Below are 17,925 nucleotides of genomic sequence, written 5' to 3' on the forward strand. Positions count from 1 at the left end.
TAACAAAAAAGTAAGAATTATGAAATCTAAAAAATACTTCCTTTTCTTTTTAACTATAATATATTCTATAATTTAAAGAGTATTTGCTACTTATCAAGTTTACTATAACTTTCATGATTAACGTAGCTATCTTAAAGAACTAAGTCCTTTACTATAAAGTGAAAATATATCAAATTAAACCTATTCAATCAAAGTAGAATCAAACGATTTGATAAGTTATTTAGGGGCTACATACCAAGCTAAATTTGAACTTAGTATCACTTCGCCTAGGTAAAACCATATTTAAATTAAAATTTAAGTAAATTTTAAGAAACTAAATATAATTAGGAATATATCTTTTATAATTTAAGACTAATATTAAAGAGTTTTACACTTAACTCTAAATTAATCAATTTATAGCTTCACTATAGAATAAATACTTGACTAGCCTTACTTAATTTACACTATATTTTCTTATACAAAAGAAGAAAGTGTTTTGAACTAGCTTAAAATCAAAGGATTAAAGTAAAACATTTTTTATAAATGGGATATCATCAAATATCTTTTAAACTTATTTAATTTTTATAAATTCTATTTTAATTAAAATAGGCTCTTCATAAATATAAATAATTATTAGCTCAAATAAAATATTTCTTATTAAAATATTAACTCTTCCTTTTAAGAATGCTATAAACATGTAATTCATCATAATTTTTTCATCCTATTTATTAGCGCTGTGAAAATTGCCACCCTAATTGCCAAGGTTGCACAGAATACAGGAAGTGCAAAGATTGTTCAAAACAACCTAATTAAATGTCGAGATATGATTAGCTTGCAGATGGATTTTGTGGTTTTTGTCCATCAGGATAAACTTGGAAACCTAATAATATATGTAATGGTTGTTCAGATACATGCAACTGTGATAATAGTAAAAAATAATGCCTTTCATGTAAAGATAAAAGTAAAAATTAGCTTAATGTCGAAAGAAACACATGCGAGCCATGTTAGTTAGACTAAGGATATTACATAGATGGATAATTTTGCAAATAATGTAATCTTATTTGTAAGACATGCAAAGGACCATCTGATAGTGATTGTTTATAATGTATTGATGGAGTTAAAAAATATGATGATGGAAGTTGCAAATATAGCAATTAAAATCCTAATGATTGCGTTTCTCCTTACAAATAAGATAAATCTTCAAATTGCGTTTTATGTAATGAAGATGGCTAGTATGCTAAGGGTAAAAATTGTGTTGAATGTTAAGCTGATTTAAAATGTTAAAAGTGTTCACCTGAGACATAGTGTACTTAATGCTATACAAATAAACCTGAAAAATACCTACAAGATGGAAAAAAATGCACTGATTGTAAATAAAATGGCTACTTTATCAATTAAAGTTTAAGCATTTGTGACAATTGCATTTAGAATTGTGACATATGCAATAACAAATCTGAATGCTAAAAATGTATTTCTGGCTTTTATGTCTTAGAAGATAATAAAACTTGCTCTTAGTGCAAATAAGATGGATACTACATAGATAAATCAAATTAATTTTGCAATAAATGCCCACAGGAGAAGAAGTGCAAAAAATGTAATAATGATTTGAAATGTACTGAATGCTAAAGTGGCCTCTACCTTTATAATTCAGATAACTGTATTTCCTGTGGCGAAGGATATTTTTAAAATGGAAAAAATTGCTTTAAATGCACTGAAAATTGCTAAATCTGTGCAGATCAAAATAAATGTAAAAAGTGCTCATAAAATTTTTATCTGTTCAATAACGGAGCTTCTTGCATACCTTGTAATAGTTAAGGATAATTTTAATAAAGCGATACATGCTAATTATGCGATGCCTCTTGCTCTAAATGTTAAGGAATGACATAAAATGATTGTTTAGAATGCAAAGACTCAACGTAATTTAGTTATTATGGAAAATGTGAAGCCTGCTCAAGAGATGGAGTTTTCCAAAGTGGTAGATAATGTTTTGATTGTGCTTAAAATTGTAAATCTTGTACTGGAGTAGAAATAGAGAAATGCACGTAATGCATAGATACATTTAGCTTTTAGTAAGATAAAAAATGTATAATATGCCCAACCTAGGAGAAATATTTTATTGATGGTAATAACTTCTGTTTAAAGTGTCACGATACATGTTAAACATGTTCTGATGAAAAAGAAATATCCTGCAAGAATTGTATTGATAATTTAATTCTAGATAAATATGACCGCAAATGCAAAATATGTAATACTAATAATGGATTCTTTGTAAATAGTTAGAATGAATGCGAGAAATGTCATTCTACTTGCAAATAATGTGATGGACCTTCTGACACAAATTGCAAAGAGTGCATTCAAAATTTAATCTTTTTAAACGGTAAATGTAAGTGCTAAACTAAAAATTGTTTGTAATGTGATCCTAAATTTAATTGTAAGACTTGCTCTAATGATTTATCATGCAACGAATGTTAAGATTCATTCTTTAAAAATAAAAATAATATTTGTGTTCCTTGTACAGAAAGCGGCTTTTATAAAAAAGAAATGCAGTGCTTAGAGTGTAAATAAGAATTGAACTGCTTATCATGTGAAGAAGATAAATGCTTAAGTTGCAAATAAACAAATGAATATATTCAAGAAGATGGTAGTTGTGCTATATGCAAGGAAGATGGATACTTTGTTTAAGATAAATATTGTAAAAAGTGTAACCCTTTAGCAAAATGTAAAACTTGCATAAATAAATCTGAATGCTTAACTTGTTATCCTCCTGATAATTTGTAAAAAGATAAAACTTGTGGGTAATGCTTGTAAGGTTAATATTCTGATTTAGGACTTTGTAAACCATGCAAACCAGATTTTAATTGCAAAACATGTGAAAATGGAAATAGTTGTTCGTCGTGTCATGAGAATCTTTTTATAGATTTCTAAAATAAATGTTAAGATTGTAAAGGAGATGGTATTTTTATTGAAAAAACAACGAATTAATGCATGAAATGTAACGAATTAAAGAATTGTAAAGCATGTGAAAATATAAATGATTGTATTAGTTGCTCAAGTGGTAGTTTTTTACATGATGATAATTCATGTAAACCATGTGATGATGGATACTTTATTGAAGGTGATAATTGTAAAAAATGTAATTAAACATCTTTATTTTGTGCTACTTGCTCTAAAATAGACTCTTGTGATAGCTGCTTAGAAGGATATTATTTGGATTAATATAAAACATGTGTCAAATGTGATTAAAATGGATAGTATAAAGAAGGAAAATAATGCAAAAACTGTGATCAAAAGTTAAATTGTTTAACATGTTCAAATGGAAATTCTTGTGAAACTTGTAAAGGCGATGACAAAATTCAAGAAGATTTAAGATGTTCTCCTTGTATTTAAGGTTATTTTGTCGAAGGTAAATTTTGTAAAAAATGCTAAGAAACTTTTAAATGTTAAACTTGCTCTAGTTTTAATGCATGTGACAAATGTTTCCCAGGTGATTTTTTAAAACCTGATAAAAGTTGTGGAAAGTGTTAAGATGGCTTTTTCTAAAATATAATCACTAAAAATTGTGATCCATGTTAGTTAGAATAAGGATATTACATTGAAGGATAATTTTGCAAAAGATGTAATAATATTTGTAAGACATGCAAAGGACCATCTGATAATGATTGTTTATAGTGTATTGATGGAGCTAAAAAATATGAAGATGGAAGTTGTAAATATAACAATTAAAATCCTAATGATTGCATTTCTCCTTACAAATAAGATAAATCTTCAAATTGCGTTTTATGTAATTAAGATGGATAATATGCTAAGGATAAAAATTGTGTTGAGTGTTAAGCTGATTTAAAATGTTAAAAGTGTTCACCTGAGACATAATGTACTTAATGCTCTTAGGGATATTTCTTAAAAGGAAACTTATGTCAGTAATGCCCACCTTAGATGAACTGCTTAACTTGCATAAATGAAAACTCTTGTGAATCTTGTGAACCAGGTAAATTTATTTAAAAGGATGGAAAATGCGATAAATGTGAATAAGGATATTACATAGAAAGTAAATATTGTAGATAATGTAAAATTGGATGTAGTAGCTGTAGATCATACTCTAAATGTGATTAATGCATGCCATAATTTTATAAATAAAAAACGGGATGATAAATAATAAATTAATTCTAATATAATAATTTTATTTAATATTTATTTGTAATATTTAAAATAAAGTTTTTATTTAAGCTAATAACTTAATTTACTTTAAATTTTTAAAAACATTACTTTGATTTTTTGAGAGTTTTTAATAATTTTGTTTTAATAAAAATATTTTTAAATTTTCTTCCACTTTATTTGCTTAATACTTGATATAAATCACTTATTTGTATAAAAAGTTTAATATTTTAAAAAAATTAATTAAATTTCTTAATGTTTTATAAAATATTTTACTAACATCTTAAAAATGTTTACTTAATATATATTTGATAATATTTGTGTTAAATAAATCACTGAACTGTTTTTCAATAAAAATCTCTTTAATTCTTTCTTTTCTAATTTATCTTAATATTTTTAGATCTCGATTTTCTTTAATATAAATATATTTATTGTGTTAGCACAAAAAATAATAGGGAAGTGATAAATATAAATCATTGATACCTAATTTTTATATTCATACATATTTTAGCAAGATACTTAAAATATTTAAATATTATTTAGAAATATATTTTAGATATTTTATAAAGCTTAGATCAACTTCTTCTCAAATTTTAAATAGTCTTAATTATAAGCAAATTAAATTTCTATAAAGAAATTAAGATTTATAAAGATTTTATCAGAGATATTCTAAGTTAAACGAATAAAAATATGTATTAATTAGCTTGATTATCATATAATTTCCATATTTTAATATTCTTTTAGTTTTTATCTAAACTATTTTTAAAAATGAGTTGAAAGTAAAATAAATTGTGGTTTGAAATTTACTTTCATTTTCATTCACCCTGATTAATTAAAAAATAATAATATTTATACAGTGATGTTATCAAGCTATTTTGGCTAAAGGATTATATTTTTAAAAAATAACTATTTTTATTAGCAAATTTAATATAGGAAACTAACGGTAGATTGTTTAAAAAATAGATTTGTAAATAATAAAAATGGAAATGTTATTAATGAAGCAATTTTATATTTATAAATTGTAATTTAATTTATTTTTATATAATATTACAATGTTTTTTATAAAGAATTTAAACTTCTACATACTTTATTTGGCAAAATGCTCTAAAAAATAACGATTTCATATTTTTAATAAATTTTAGTTTAAAATAGGATTTTTAAAGTTAAATCTATTAAAAGGTTAATGGATGAAATTATTAATATTAATTGTTTTCTGAAATGGAAATATAATTTTTGAAAGGAAAATTAATTAATTGATTATGAGATTAATTTGAATAGCTATTCAGATTGTAAATATTGATTTATTTAGAGTATATTAGGATTACATTTTTTAATGAGAAAAGTGATAAAAATAGATTATTTTGAATAAAATTTAGTTTTTATTTCCAAAATTATTAGATAAGTTTAAAATATTCATGTCACTTTATAAAATTTTATTTTTATTTGTGATAGAAATAAGATTTTAAATAGCTTTATTTATAATTTTATTTATAAATTTTGGTAATGATATTAATTGTATACATGCATAGGTATAATTGATATATGATGTAATAATGCATCAAATATCTAACTCAAATGAAAACTTTTTAGGTATTAGAAATGAGTAAAGATGATAAAAAATCTAAAAAAGCAAATAAAAAAATGAAATGTGGTTAGTGTATTAATTATTTAATAGATAAAAATATATTTTTGTGTAATTTTAATATGAAGACATTTTTTTTATATTTGAATATCAAAAAAAAAAGAAGACTATATTTAAATTAGTGATGATAATGAATATTAGAAAAATACCAAACTATTGTCTTTTAATTTATAGAGCGAAATCCAACTTCTAATTTATTTTGTATTTTTAAATTTAATGTAATGTCATTCTTATATATTTCGAAATGTTAAGTAAAGTATATTAGATTTTATTAAAATTATTTATGACGTAATATCCTTAATTAATTTATTTTTTCTACACATGAATGCAATTTCTTTTATACTCTTTACAAAGTAATAGAGGAAAGAAGGTAAGCAAGTAAATTAATAAAAGTATGATAATTTTTAGTTATTTTAAAAATAAATACTTAATTATCATTCAACTTTTTATTATGTTCTATCCACAAGATAATAATCTTCTTTTTTATATTTTTATAGTTATTTAGCTATCCTCACTTAATAAAACACTAATTAATGTTGTTTAAAATAACTTATTTGAGTAAGATTTAAAAAGTAAAATGCTATTTATGAATGTTATGTATTTAACAATAATTATAAATTTAAAAATGTAATTAATTTAAAAAATAAAAATCTTACTTCAATTAATTTTTACATTTTTTGATAAAAGAAAATTGCTTTCTATCAAATTATTAGTGTTGACTGTAGTTTAAGATATCTAATGTGATGATAGAAGATTAATATATTTCTAAACTTTAATTATTATTAATTGATTTTTATCCATCAGAAGATTAATTTTTTGATAATCTTTAGATAATTTACAATTTCTTTTCATGCCTATAATCTAATTAAAAATAAAAGAATAACAAAAAAGTAAGAATAATGAAATCTAACAAATATTTCCTTTTCTTTTTAACTATAATCTATTCTATAATTTAAAGAATATTTGCTACTTATCAAGTTTACTATAATTTTCATGATTAAGGTAGCAATCTAAAAGAACTAAATCCTTTACTAATTAGCGAAAATATATCAAATTATACCTATTCAATCAAAGTAGAGTCAAAAGATTTGATAAGTTATGTAGGAGCTACATACCAAGCTAAATTTGAACTTAATATCTCATCGCCTAGGTAAAACTATATTTAAATTAAAATTTAATAAATTTTACGATATCTAAATATAATTAGGAATATATCTTTTATAATTTAAGACTAATCTTAAAGAATTTTACATTTAACTCTAAGTTAATCAGTATATAGTTTCACTATAGAGTAAATACTTGACTAGCCTTACTTAATTTACACTATATTTTCTTATACAAAAGAAGAAATAATCTGGAAATAGCTTAAAATCAAAGGATTAAAGTAAATCATTTTTTATAAATGGAATATCATCCAAATATCTTTTAAACTTATTTCAATTTTTATAAATTCTATTTTAATTAAAATAGGCTGTTCATAAATATAAAAAATTATTAAATAAAGCAATCTATTTCTTTACAAAATATTAACTCTTCTTTTCTAAGGCTACTATCAACATGTGGTGAATAATAATTTTTTCATCCTATTTATTAGAGCTGTGAAAATTGCCACCCTCGTTGCAAAGGTTGTACAGAATATAAAAAGTGTAAAGATTGTTAATAATAACCAGGCAAAAATGAGAGATACGATTAACTTGCAGATGGGTTTTGTGATTTTTGTCCCTCAGGATAAACTTGGAAACCTGATAATAAATGTAAAGGTTGTTCAGTTACATGCAACTGTGATAGTAGTTATAAATATTGCATTTCCTGTAAAGATAGTATTAATAATTAGCTTAATGTTGAAAGAAACACATGCGAACCATGTTAGTTAGACTAAGGATATTATATTGATGGATAATTTTGCAAAAGATGTAATCTGATTTGTAAGACATGCAAAGGACCATCTGATAGTGATTGTTTATAGTGTATTGATGGAGCTAAAAAATATGAAGATGGAAGTTGCAAATATAACAATTAAAATCCTAACGATTGTGTTTCTCCTTACAAATAAGATAAATCTTAAAATTGCGTTTTATGTAATTAAGATGGCTATTATATTAAGGATAAAAATTGTGTTGAATGCTAAGCTGATTTAAAATGTTAAAAGTGTTCACCTGAGACATAATGTACTTAATGCTATGCAAACAAACCTGAAAAATACCTACAAGATGGAAAAAAATGCACTGATTGCAAATAAAATGGCTATTTTATCAATTAAAGTTTAAACATTTGTGACAATTGCATTTAAAATTGTGACATATGCAATAACAAATCTGAATGCTAAAAATGTATTTCTGGCTTTTATGTCTTAGAAGATAATAAATCTTGCTCTTAGTGCAAATAAGATGGATACTACATAGATAAATCAATTTAATTTTGCAATAAATGCCCACAGGAGAAGAAGTGCCAAAAATGTAATAATGATTTGAAATGTACTGAATGCTAAAGTGGCCTCTACCTTTTTAATTAAGATAACTGTATTTCCTGTGGCGAAGGATATTTTTAAAATGGAAAAAATTGCTTTAAATGCACTGAAAATTGCTAAATCTGTGCAGATCAAAATAAATGTAAAAAGTGCTCATAAAATTTTTATCTGTTTAATGGCGGAGCTTCATGCATACCTTGTAATAGCTAAGGATAATTTTAATAAAGCGATACATGCTAATTATGTGATGTCTCTTGCTCCAAATGTTAAGGAATGACATAAAATGATTGTTTAGAATGCAAAGATTCAAAATAATTTAGTTATAAGGGAAAATGTGAAGCCTGCTCAAGAGATGGAGTTTTCCAAAATGGTAGATAATGTTTTGATTGTGCTTAAAATTGTAAATCTTGTACTGGAGTAGAAATAGAGAAATGCACGTAATGCATAGATACATTTAGCTTTTAGTAAGATAAAAAATGTATAATATGCCCAACTTAGGATAAATATTTCATTGATGGGAATAACTTCTGTTTAAAATGCCACGATACATGCTAAACATGTTCTGATGAAAAAGAAATATCTTGCAAGACTTGTATTGACTAGTTAAAAATAGATAAATATGACCGTAAATGCAAAATCTGTAATACTAATAATGGATTCTTTGTAAATAGCTAGAATGAATGCGAGAAATGTCATTCTACTTGCAAATAATGTGATGGAACCTCAGAATCAAATTGCAAAGAATGTACTCAAGGTTTAAGCTTTTTAAATGGCAAATGTTAAAAGTGCAATACAGAAAATTCATATTATATTGATAAAAACAATAACTGTTTAGAATGCAATAAATCTTGTTAAACATGTTCAAGTAAAGATGTATGCATCAAATGCAAAGCTGGTTTGAGTTTTCCTTCTGACTAGGCATCAAAATTATGTATTAACTGTGACTTAGATAGTATGTATGTAAAAGATCCAGAGGGCTTAAATATTTGTTAAAACTGCCATATGAATTGCAAAGGATGCAAAGGACCAAACATTTAAGATTGCATTTAGTGTAAAGATTAATTTTATTTCAACCCAAAAGATAATTCTTGTGAAACATGCAATTTGGAAGCAGATAAGAAGTATATTGATGACAATAAATACTGCCAAAATTGTGATGTTTAGTGTAAAACCTGCACCGGACCTGGAAACGGAAAGTGTAAACTCTGTGCAGAGGGCTTATATTTTAATGATTAGATGGTATGTATAAAATGCCCAAGTGAGAAATTTTATATAACTGATTATAAATATTGTAAGAAATGTCATGATTCTTGTCTTACCTGTAATGGTAGTTCAGATAATAATTGCTTGAGTTGTGCAAATGATTTGGCTCTCCAAGAAAATAGCACATGTAAATAATGCTAAATTGAAAATGGGTTCTTTGTTGCTAATGAGAACGGTGTCAAAGTTTGCAAGCAATGTGACTCGTCGTGCAAAACTTGCCATGGATAGAATAACACTGATTGTGATTCCTGTTTAAATTTAAATTTTTTGATTGACTCTGATACAAAAATTTGTCAAGCTTGCTAAACTGAAAATAAATATTTCTAAGATGGAGTTTATTGCAAGAAATGTGATGATTCTTGCAAGAAATGCAAAAATTAAGATGCTAAATCATGTATTGAATGTGCAGAATATCCTATAAAATTGTATTTTAGAGATGGTATTTGCCAAAAGTGTGAGGAGTCTGAAGGATTTTACATCAAAGATGACAAAATAAGCTGTGAAAAATGTGAATCAAGTTGTAAGACTTGTTATGGAGGATAAAGTAACTAGTGTAAAACTTGTTAAGAAAATAAATATTTATTTTAAGATTATACATGTAAGGAATGTGATATAGACAACAAATTTTTCAAGAGTGAAATATATTGTTTACCATGCAATTAAGAATGCTAAACCTGCTATGGATAAGGTTAAGACTAATGTCTGAGCTGCCCAGTTAATAAATTTTTATTAACTGAGAATGGAAAACAAACTTGTATTGATTGCCTATCTACTTAATCATATTATTAAAATGGAAATAATTGTATCAGATGTGATTCATCTTGCTTAGAGTGTAAAGATTCTAATAAAACTAGTTGTACTAAATGTAGGGATACTGATTATGAATTCGAAGACGGGACTTGCTAATTAGAGTGCCCCCAAGATGGTTATTTTAAAGAAGGTAAAAAGTGTAAAAAATGTCACTCTAGTTGCAAGCAGTGCAAAGGATAAGGTCAAAATGAATGTTTGTTATGTAATGGTGAATAAAAAATATATCCTGAAGGGAATTGTAATGAATGTCAGATAAATAATAAATATTTTATTTAAGATAAATTTTGCTTACCTTGTCATAATTCGTGTAAAACTTGTAAAGATAGCTCAGAAATTGGCTGCTTAGATTGCAATGCGAATTTATACAAGCAAGTTGATTAAACTTGTAAAAAATGTGATTTAAACAGTGGCATGTTTGTTGATAAAGCTGATAATATATGTAAAAAATGTGATTTAACTTGCTAAACTTGCTCTACATCATCTGAAAATGATTGTTTAACCTGTTCAGGAAACAGAAAATTCTATCACGAAAAAAATTCTACTTAGAAAAAGTGCATTTTATGTTAAGTTAATAATAAATAATTTGAAAAAGAAGATATGTGTTTGGATTGCGATGCAACATGCTTAACATGTAGTGGTGCTTCTGAAACAGAATGCATTACTTGCGATGGATAATATCTTATGCACTAAGATAAAAAGTGTAAAATTTGTGATACATCAAATGGCTTTTATATTTAAGATAAAAACTGTATAGCATGTAGCGATGGTTGTCAAACATGCGATAAAGATGGCTGTAAGAAATGCATAGGTAATTTTAAACTCAAAGAAGGAGTATGTACTGAATGTAAGCTATCTGATGGTTATTTTATATAAGACTCTAACTGTATAAAATGTCATTCTTCTTGTAAGGAGTGTTCTGGACCATCTTAATTTGATTGTACAACCTGTAAAGATAATTAATATCTTAAAAAAGTGGATGAAAATGATTCAAATTCCCAAAAACAATGCTAGGAATGTCCTAATGAAGGCTATTTTGTGAAAGATAAGGAATGTGTTAAGTGCCATGATACATGTCTTAAGTGTCACTCTTAAGACTCCACTGGCTGTGATGTATGCAAAGACAATTTAAAATTTAGAACAGATAAGACTTGCTAAAAATGCCCTTCTGAAAATTTTTATGTTGATAAAGACAGATGTTTGGAATGCTTTGCAGATTGTAAAACATGTAGTGGTCCTTAATCTAACTAGTGTTTATCTTGTAAGGAGGGTTTAAATATATATTACAAAGATAACATTTGCAGAGATTGCAACAAAGATAATTTCTGGATATCAAAAGAGGATAATATTTGCTATGATTGTCACTATTCTTGCTAAACCTGTAATGGAAATAATAAAGAAAATTGTACTAAATGTTAAACTCCTTTCATGTGGCTTGGTAATTTATGTGATTCATGCCCAAAGTCTAATTATTATGCAGATCTAACAAATAATAAGTGTATTGCTTGTCATTAATCTTGTGAATTTTGTAGTAGTGACTAAGAAACTGATTGTTTAAAGTGCAAAAATGATGCGAAATTCCATACAGAAAAAATCAATTAAGGTGGAATTATTTAAGAAGTAAAGTATTGCAAGAATTGCTAAATAAATAACGGTTATTTTGTTAAAGGAGACTAGTGCTTAAAGTGCCATAGTAGCTGTTTAACTTGCGATGATGAATAAGAAAATAAATGTAAGTCTTGTTAAGATGGATTGTTTTTATTTGAAGATGGAACCTGCAAGAAATGTCCTAATGAGGAGTACTATTCAGAAAAAATAAATCAAATTAATATGTGCAAGTAATGCTCTCCTAATTGTCTAACATGCTCATAATTTGGAGATGACAAATGCCTAACATGTAAAAAAGATCTTTATAAAAATGATTCAGACAAATGTGAAAAATGCGAAACAGATAAAAAAGTTTTTATTAAAGGAGATAGATGCCTTCACTGTGATAGCACATGTAAAACATGTAAAGATGAGAGTCCTAAGGGTTGTGATAAATGTGAAGATAATCTTAGTAAGCTGCCAGATAAGACCTGCTAAAAATGCCCACAAAAGGGGTATTTCTTAGAAGGAGAGTTTTGCAAATTTTGTCATAACACTTGTGAAGAGTGTGAAGGCGAAAATTAAAAATAATGCAAAATTTGTGCAACTGGATTAAAATTTTGGAAAGATGAAAACGGAGATTAGATTTGTGTAAAGTGCTAAGAAAAGATTGCCCATTATGTTGATGGATTATATTGCAAGCCTTGCCATTCAAGCTGTTTAGAGTGCTCTGGAGGAGACTAATCACAATGCAAGAAATGTGTAGAAGGGAAATATTTCAAAAATAAAAATAATTAAGGTGAAGGTTAATGTCTAGAATGTGCAGGATCTTATTTTGTATAAGGAGATTTATGCTTAGCTTGCCATTAGAACTGTTAAACTTGCAAAGGGTCTTAAGAAACAGATTGTATTTAGTGTGCTGGATAACTTAAATTCAACAAAGATAAGTCAAAATGTATAAACTGTAGGACAGATAATGGATAGTTTTTGAATAATGACATTTGCTATGATTGTGATAAAAGCTGCAAAATCTGTAATGGAGAAAGTAATACAAACTGTTTATAATGTATTGATGATCTTTATTTTTTCCAAGAAGACGATAATACTAAAAATAAATGTAAGCAATGCCCCTCAGAATTATACTATATAGATCTTAATAAAAGAGATTGTTTAAAATGTGATGATTCATGCTAAACTTGTAAACCTGGGTTGCCTAAACAATGCTTAAAATGCAAATAAGGAGGAACTTTTATGGACGATGGTACATGCTAAATTTGTCCAGAGTTTGGCTTTTTTGTAAATGATGGTAAATGTTTGAAATGTGATCCATCTTGCAAAAAGTGCTAAGGGGACAGTGCTTTAAATTGTACTGAATGCCATGAAAATAATTACTTTGACTTAAATGACAGTAATAAGTGTAAGGAATGTGATACTTTAAAAGGTCACTTTATATAGAATAACAAAAATTGTTAGAAATGTAACGATTCTTGCTAGACTTGTAAAGATGATACTGAATTCGGTTGTTTGACCTGCAAGAATACTTTATATTTTAAAGATTTTGTTGACCCATCTGATACTTCAAAAGTAAAATAAAAGTGTGAGACTTGTGATTAAAATAATGGATGGGTTATTAATGGAGCAGATGTTGGAAAACAAAAATGTTAAAAATGTCATGAGTCATGCAAAACATGTTCTGGCATAGATGCTAAATAGTGTACTGAATGCAAGAATGAACTTTATTTTAGAGATGAAATATGTTAATAATGTGATGTTAGTGATGGTTTTTTTATCAAAGATAAATTTTGTTTAAAATGTTCAGAAAACTGCAAAACTTGTAGTGGTACTGAAAAAAATGAGTGTCTTAACTGTAGAACAAATAAATTCTTTATTGAGAATACATAGGAGTGCTAGTCTTGTAATTAGGACTAAGGATTTTATTTAGATACTAATTCCAGGTGTTTTAAATGCCATAGTTCGTGTAAAACATGCAATGGTAGTGAAGATAAAAATTGTACTAAATGTGCAGATAAATTAAGTTTTCTTGATGGATTATGCAAAATTTGTGATGTATAAAACAAATATTATATTGAAGAATCGACAAATAAATGCCTAAAATGTCATGATACTTGCTAAACATGTAAAGGAAGTGGGGTAAATTAATGCCTGTCTTGTAAAGATAAACTAACATTTGATGAGGATAACAATTGCATTACATGTCCATCAGAAGGATATTACGTAGATAACCATAAATGTATTAAATGTCATGATTCTTGTAAATAGTGTAGCTCTTAATTAGCAACAGGTTGCACTGAATGCCAAACTTATCTTTTTTACTATCCAACTAGTAAACTTTGTAAGTCTTGTGATATTTAAGACGGTTATTTTGTGAAGAAAGAACCAACAGGAAATTTCAGTCAGTTATGCTTATCGTGTCATTAAGATTGTAAAACTTGTATTGATGAACAACAAAACAATTGCCTAATTTGCAGAGAAGTTTATTCGTTTAAAAACGATAAAAACATATGCAAGAATTGTCATAAAGACTGCTAAAAATGTAATGGAGAATAATAAACAGATTGTATAGAATGTAAGTAACCTGGTTATCACATAAGGTTAGATATGACTTGTGGTTTATGTTTATCTAATTAATATCTAGAAGACAATCATTGTAAAAATTGCTCAGATAACTGCTTAAAATGTGGTGATATTAAAACATGTTAAGAATGTGGAAACAATACTCATATAAAATAAAATGGTAAATGTGGAGAATGTGAGAAAAATGAATATGCTGACAAAGCTACCAACAAATGTATGCCATGTCATGAAACTTGCTTAAGTTGCAAAGGTAGTTAAAATAATGAGTGTTTGTAATGTTAAGATGGAGCTTTAAGAATAAGGACAGATACTAAGCAATGCGGTAAATGCGATTCTAATTAATATTATGATAATATCTAGTGCTATGATTGTCATAGAGATTGTAAAACATGCTCAGGACCTGGTAATGATATAGATTAATGCACGTCATGTGTAGATGTAACTAAATACGAATGTAATTAAAATGATTTGAACTATTTTGCTTAGAATTACTAACAAAAAAAACAATGTGAAAAGAAATGCTTGAAATGCCATTAGAATTGTAATTAATGCTTTGGAGAATAGAGCAACTAATGCATGAAATGCGATAGAATGATCCTTTAGAATGATTTTTCTTGTTAAAGAAAATGTCCAGAAAGAATGTTTTTCGATGAATCTGATCCTAAAGAAGTTAAATGTACAAATTGTGAAAAAAATTGTAAAGTTTGTGAAAATCAAAATAAATGTTTAGCATGTGATGAAGAATATACTTTATTAGAAGGTTAGTGTTATAAATGCTTGAGTCACTAATATTTAGGTAATTTTTGATTTTTTGCAAATTTTTCATTTTAAAAATTTCATCATTCGATTATTAAAATCATAAATAGTATTAAATTTCTAAGTCTTTTTTAGCTATTGTAACTTTAATTAAGTAAATAAATAAATATACTTAATACAAATCATTTTAATTTAAAACCCTCATATTTTTTTAATGATTTTACCTTACAGAATTAGATAATGAGCAAAAAAAATATTTTCATTACAATTTTTTTTAAACAATAATCTGCAAAATCCACACTCTAACCCAAGTATTTATTATAGTTGTATTTATTACATTAAAAAATATTTATTCAATTAATAAATTTAAATAAAGTGCTTTTTTTTGAGAAAAATTGAATCAATTTTTTTTAATTTTAAATTTAAATTTTAAAATCTATTTTGATTAAATTATAAATTTATTTTTTTTTGTATAAAATAGATTAAAAACTTAAAAAATGCATTGAATGCGATAGCGATTGTAAAACTTGCTTTAATCAAGGCAGATAAGCTTGTATCGAGTGTTCAGATCCTGCCAAATTTTTTGATTAAGATAATTTTTGTGTAAGCTAATGTGTTTATGGGTACATTAAGAATGACAAAACAAATAGATGCTAAAAGTGCAAATATATTATAGACTAAAAAACTAAATCTAAAACATGCGTGGTAGATTGCAACAAAAATTAATTTTTAGATCCTCAAACTTAAATTTGCAATGATTGTTAAAATAATTGCTCAGAATGCGAATCCCTCACAAAATGTACATCATGCATCTAAAATTATCATTTTGTAAGCGAAAAGTAAGAAGCTTGCAGAAAATGCGAGTAAGATGAGTATATTAGCAGCAAAAATGTATGTAAGAAGTGCGAGTTTTTAAATTGCTTAACTTGCAATGAAAATCATTGCACTAAGTGCTCTTACAAGTATCTTCTTAATGAAAGTAATACATGTAAGTATGATGATCGCTACAATTACTATGAGTGCACTGACTTAAATAAATTAGATGATAGCTGTGAAAAAGAGATGTAATTGATAGACAAAATTGATTTTGGTATGAAATAATCTATAATAGCAACATATTCTATACAAGCTATTTCTTTTTTTATCCTAAGATCCACTTCAGTTATGTCTTACTCAATACAAATTCAATAATAAATAGGTAATAGTTATTTGCTAAAAGACTCTTTAAAAAGCCTAAGTTTAGGACCTACTTTTTATTAGTAAAATTTCTAATAAAATTTAATCAACATGATACCAAATCCCTTTAGGTATATTTCAGCCTATGACTCATATTTTTATCCTAAGTAGAGTATTAATAGTTTATAATCTTTCAAATTAGATTAAAGTTTAGAAAGCAAATATCTATAAAATAACACTTCATTAAAAGAATAAGCATATTAATAAGCGAATCAAGGTATTTATAACAGTAGTTAAAATATAACCAGCAATTCAGTGAAGCATTTAAAAAATGAAATATAAAATTAATAGATTAATTCTAATCCTCTAAGGAATTTGTTGTAAGAGAAAAGAGAGCTAGAAGAAAATTCATTAATTTAAAATAATCTAAGAGATATCCGCTCTTAAGAATTGAGTAGCATATTTGTAGAAACCATAATAATGTATAGTTTTATTTTCCTTTTGATAATACTATTCTATGTGATAGTATATTTTTTTAGAAATAAGTATGAGCTGATGAGTCAAATCTATAGTAATAGATTCAAATTTATTATTCAAATGCAACAAATATTCTCCAACTTCATTTTTACAAGCATGCTCTATTCTTATTCTTTCATGAATTTTTCTTCTATGAGCTTAATAAACTGGTTAGGAATAGCTTTTTAGGTTGTTTACATAATATTTTATTGTACTTTTGGATTTATACTATTTAGAAAAGTAAGAAATTTCAGTAAAAAAGTGTATGATGAAGACTAACTTAAATATTAGCTATTTTTTATAGAAGGAATAGCCACTGATTTGCCTTTCAATAAATATTTTTGGTTTATTTTTGAGTTCAGAAAAGTGATTATTTTACTTTTACAATTTTGTGTTCCTCTAACTGAAATATCTGTCTTGCTCATTTTGATAATTAACTTTTCTTTTTTGATTTTTTATTGGTTAACAAAGCCATTTGAAGTTAAAAGTTAGCTATGGTATTACTTTATTCTTGAAATTCTGAATTTTATGAATAGTTTATTGCTTTGTTCTCTGTTCTTTTCCAACTCTAAGATAATAAGTTGGTGGATTTTAGTAAATCTTATGCTCATTAACTTTATAGTTTTAATTTATACGATTTATAGCTTATGCAGAGGTATATATATCAAATACTTCAAAGTGAGATTTATAGTATCAAAAGTTTAAGAAACTGAGGTTTCAATTAAATGGAAGCAAATAAGAAACAATTTTAAGTTAAAAAGATATATCATTTCCAAAAAAAATGCACCAATCCCTCTATCAGTGAATGAAATACTTAATTAAAGTGCTGATATTAGTTAATTTAGTAGCTATTCTTCAAAGAATTTTGAAGAAAAATCTGATTGCATAAATGAATTATCTATTAAATGGTAAATAAATCCTCTTAAAGTGAGAGAGATAGCTCTTCCAAAAATTCAAAAATGATTTCATTATAAATTTTTAAAAT

General features: G+C 25.9%; 2 protein-coding genes across 2 annotated transcripts; both read left to right on the forward strand. All coding sequences in view use genetic code 6, as the record gives it.

Moving 5' to 3' along the window:
• Positions 1-792: 792 nt before the first annotated feature.
• Positions 793-4,125, forward strand: TTHERM_01419330 (zinc finger lsd1 subclass family protein; the record flags this gene model as incomplete). Its single annotated transcript, XM_001012542.2, has 1 exon — positions 793-4,125. One exon carries the CDS (start codon positions 793-795, stop codon positions 4,123-4,125), a length of 3,333 nt encoding a protein of 1,110 aa, XP_001012542.2.
• A 2,547-nt stretch (positions 4,126-6,672) lies between these two features.
• TTHERM_001419330 (zinc finger lsd1 subclass family protein) lies at positions 6,673-17,903 on the forward strand (the record flags this gene model as incomplete). The annotated part of the gene is made up of 4 exons (XM_012796066.1): positions 6,673-6,923; positions 7,038-7,157; positions 7,244-15,288; positions 15,730-17,903. 4 exons carry the CDS (start codon positions 6,673-6,675, stop codon positions 17,901-17,903), a joined length of 10,590 nt encoding a protein of 3,529 aa, XP_012651520.1.
• Between the last annotated feature and the right edge of the window lie 22 nt (positions 17,904-17,925).

The sequence above is a fragment of the Tetrahymena thermophila genome (assembly GCF_000189635.1).
Source record: "Tetrahymena thermophila SB210 genomic scaffold scf_8254776, whole genome shotgun sequence".
In the NCBI taxonomy this organism is placed as follows: domain Eukaryota; phylum Ciliophora; class Oligohymenophorea; order Hymenostomatida; family Tetrahymenidae; genus Tetrahymena; species Tetrahymena thermophila.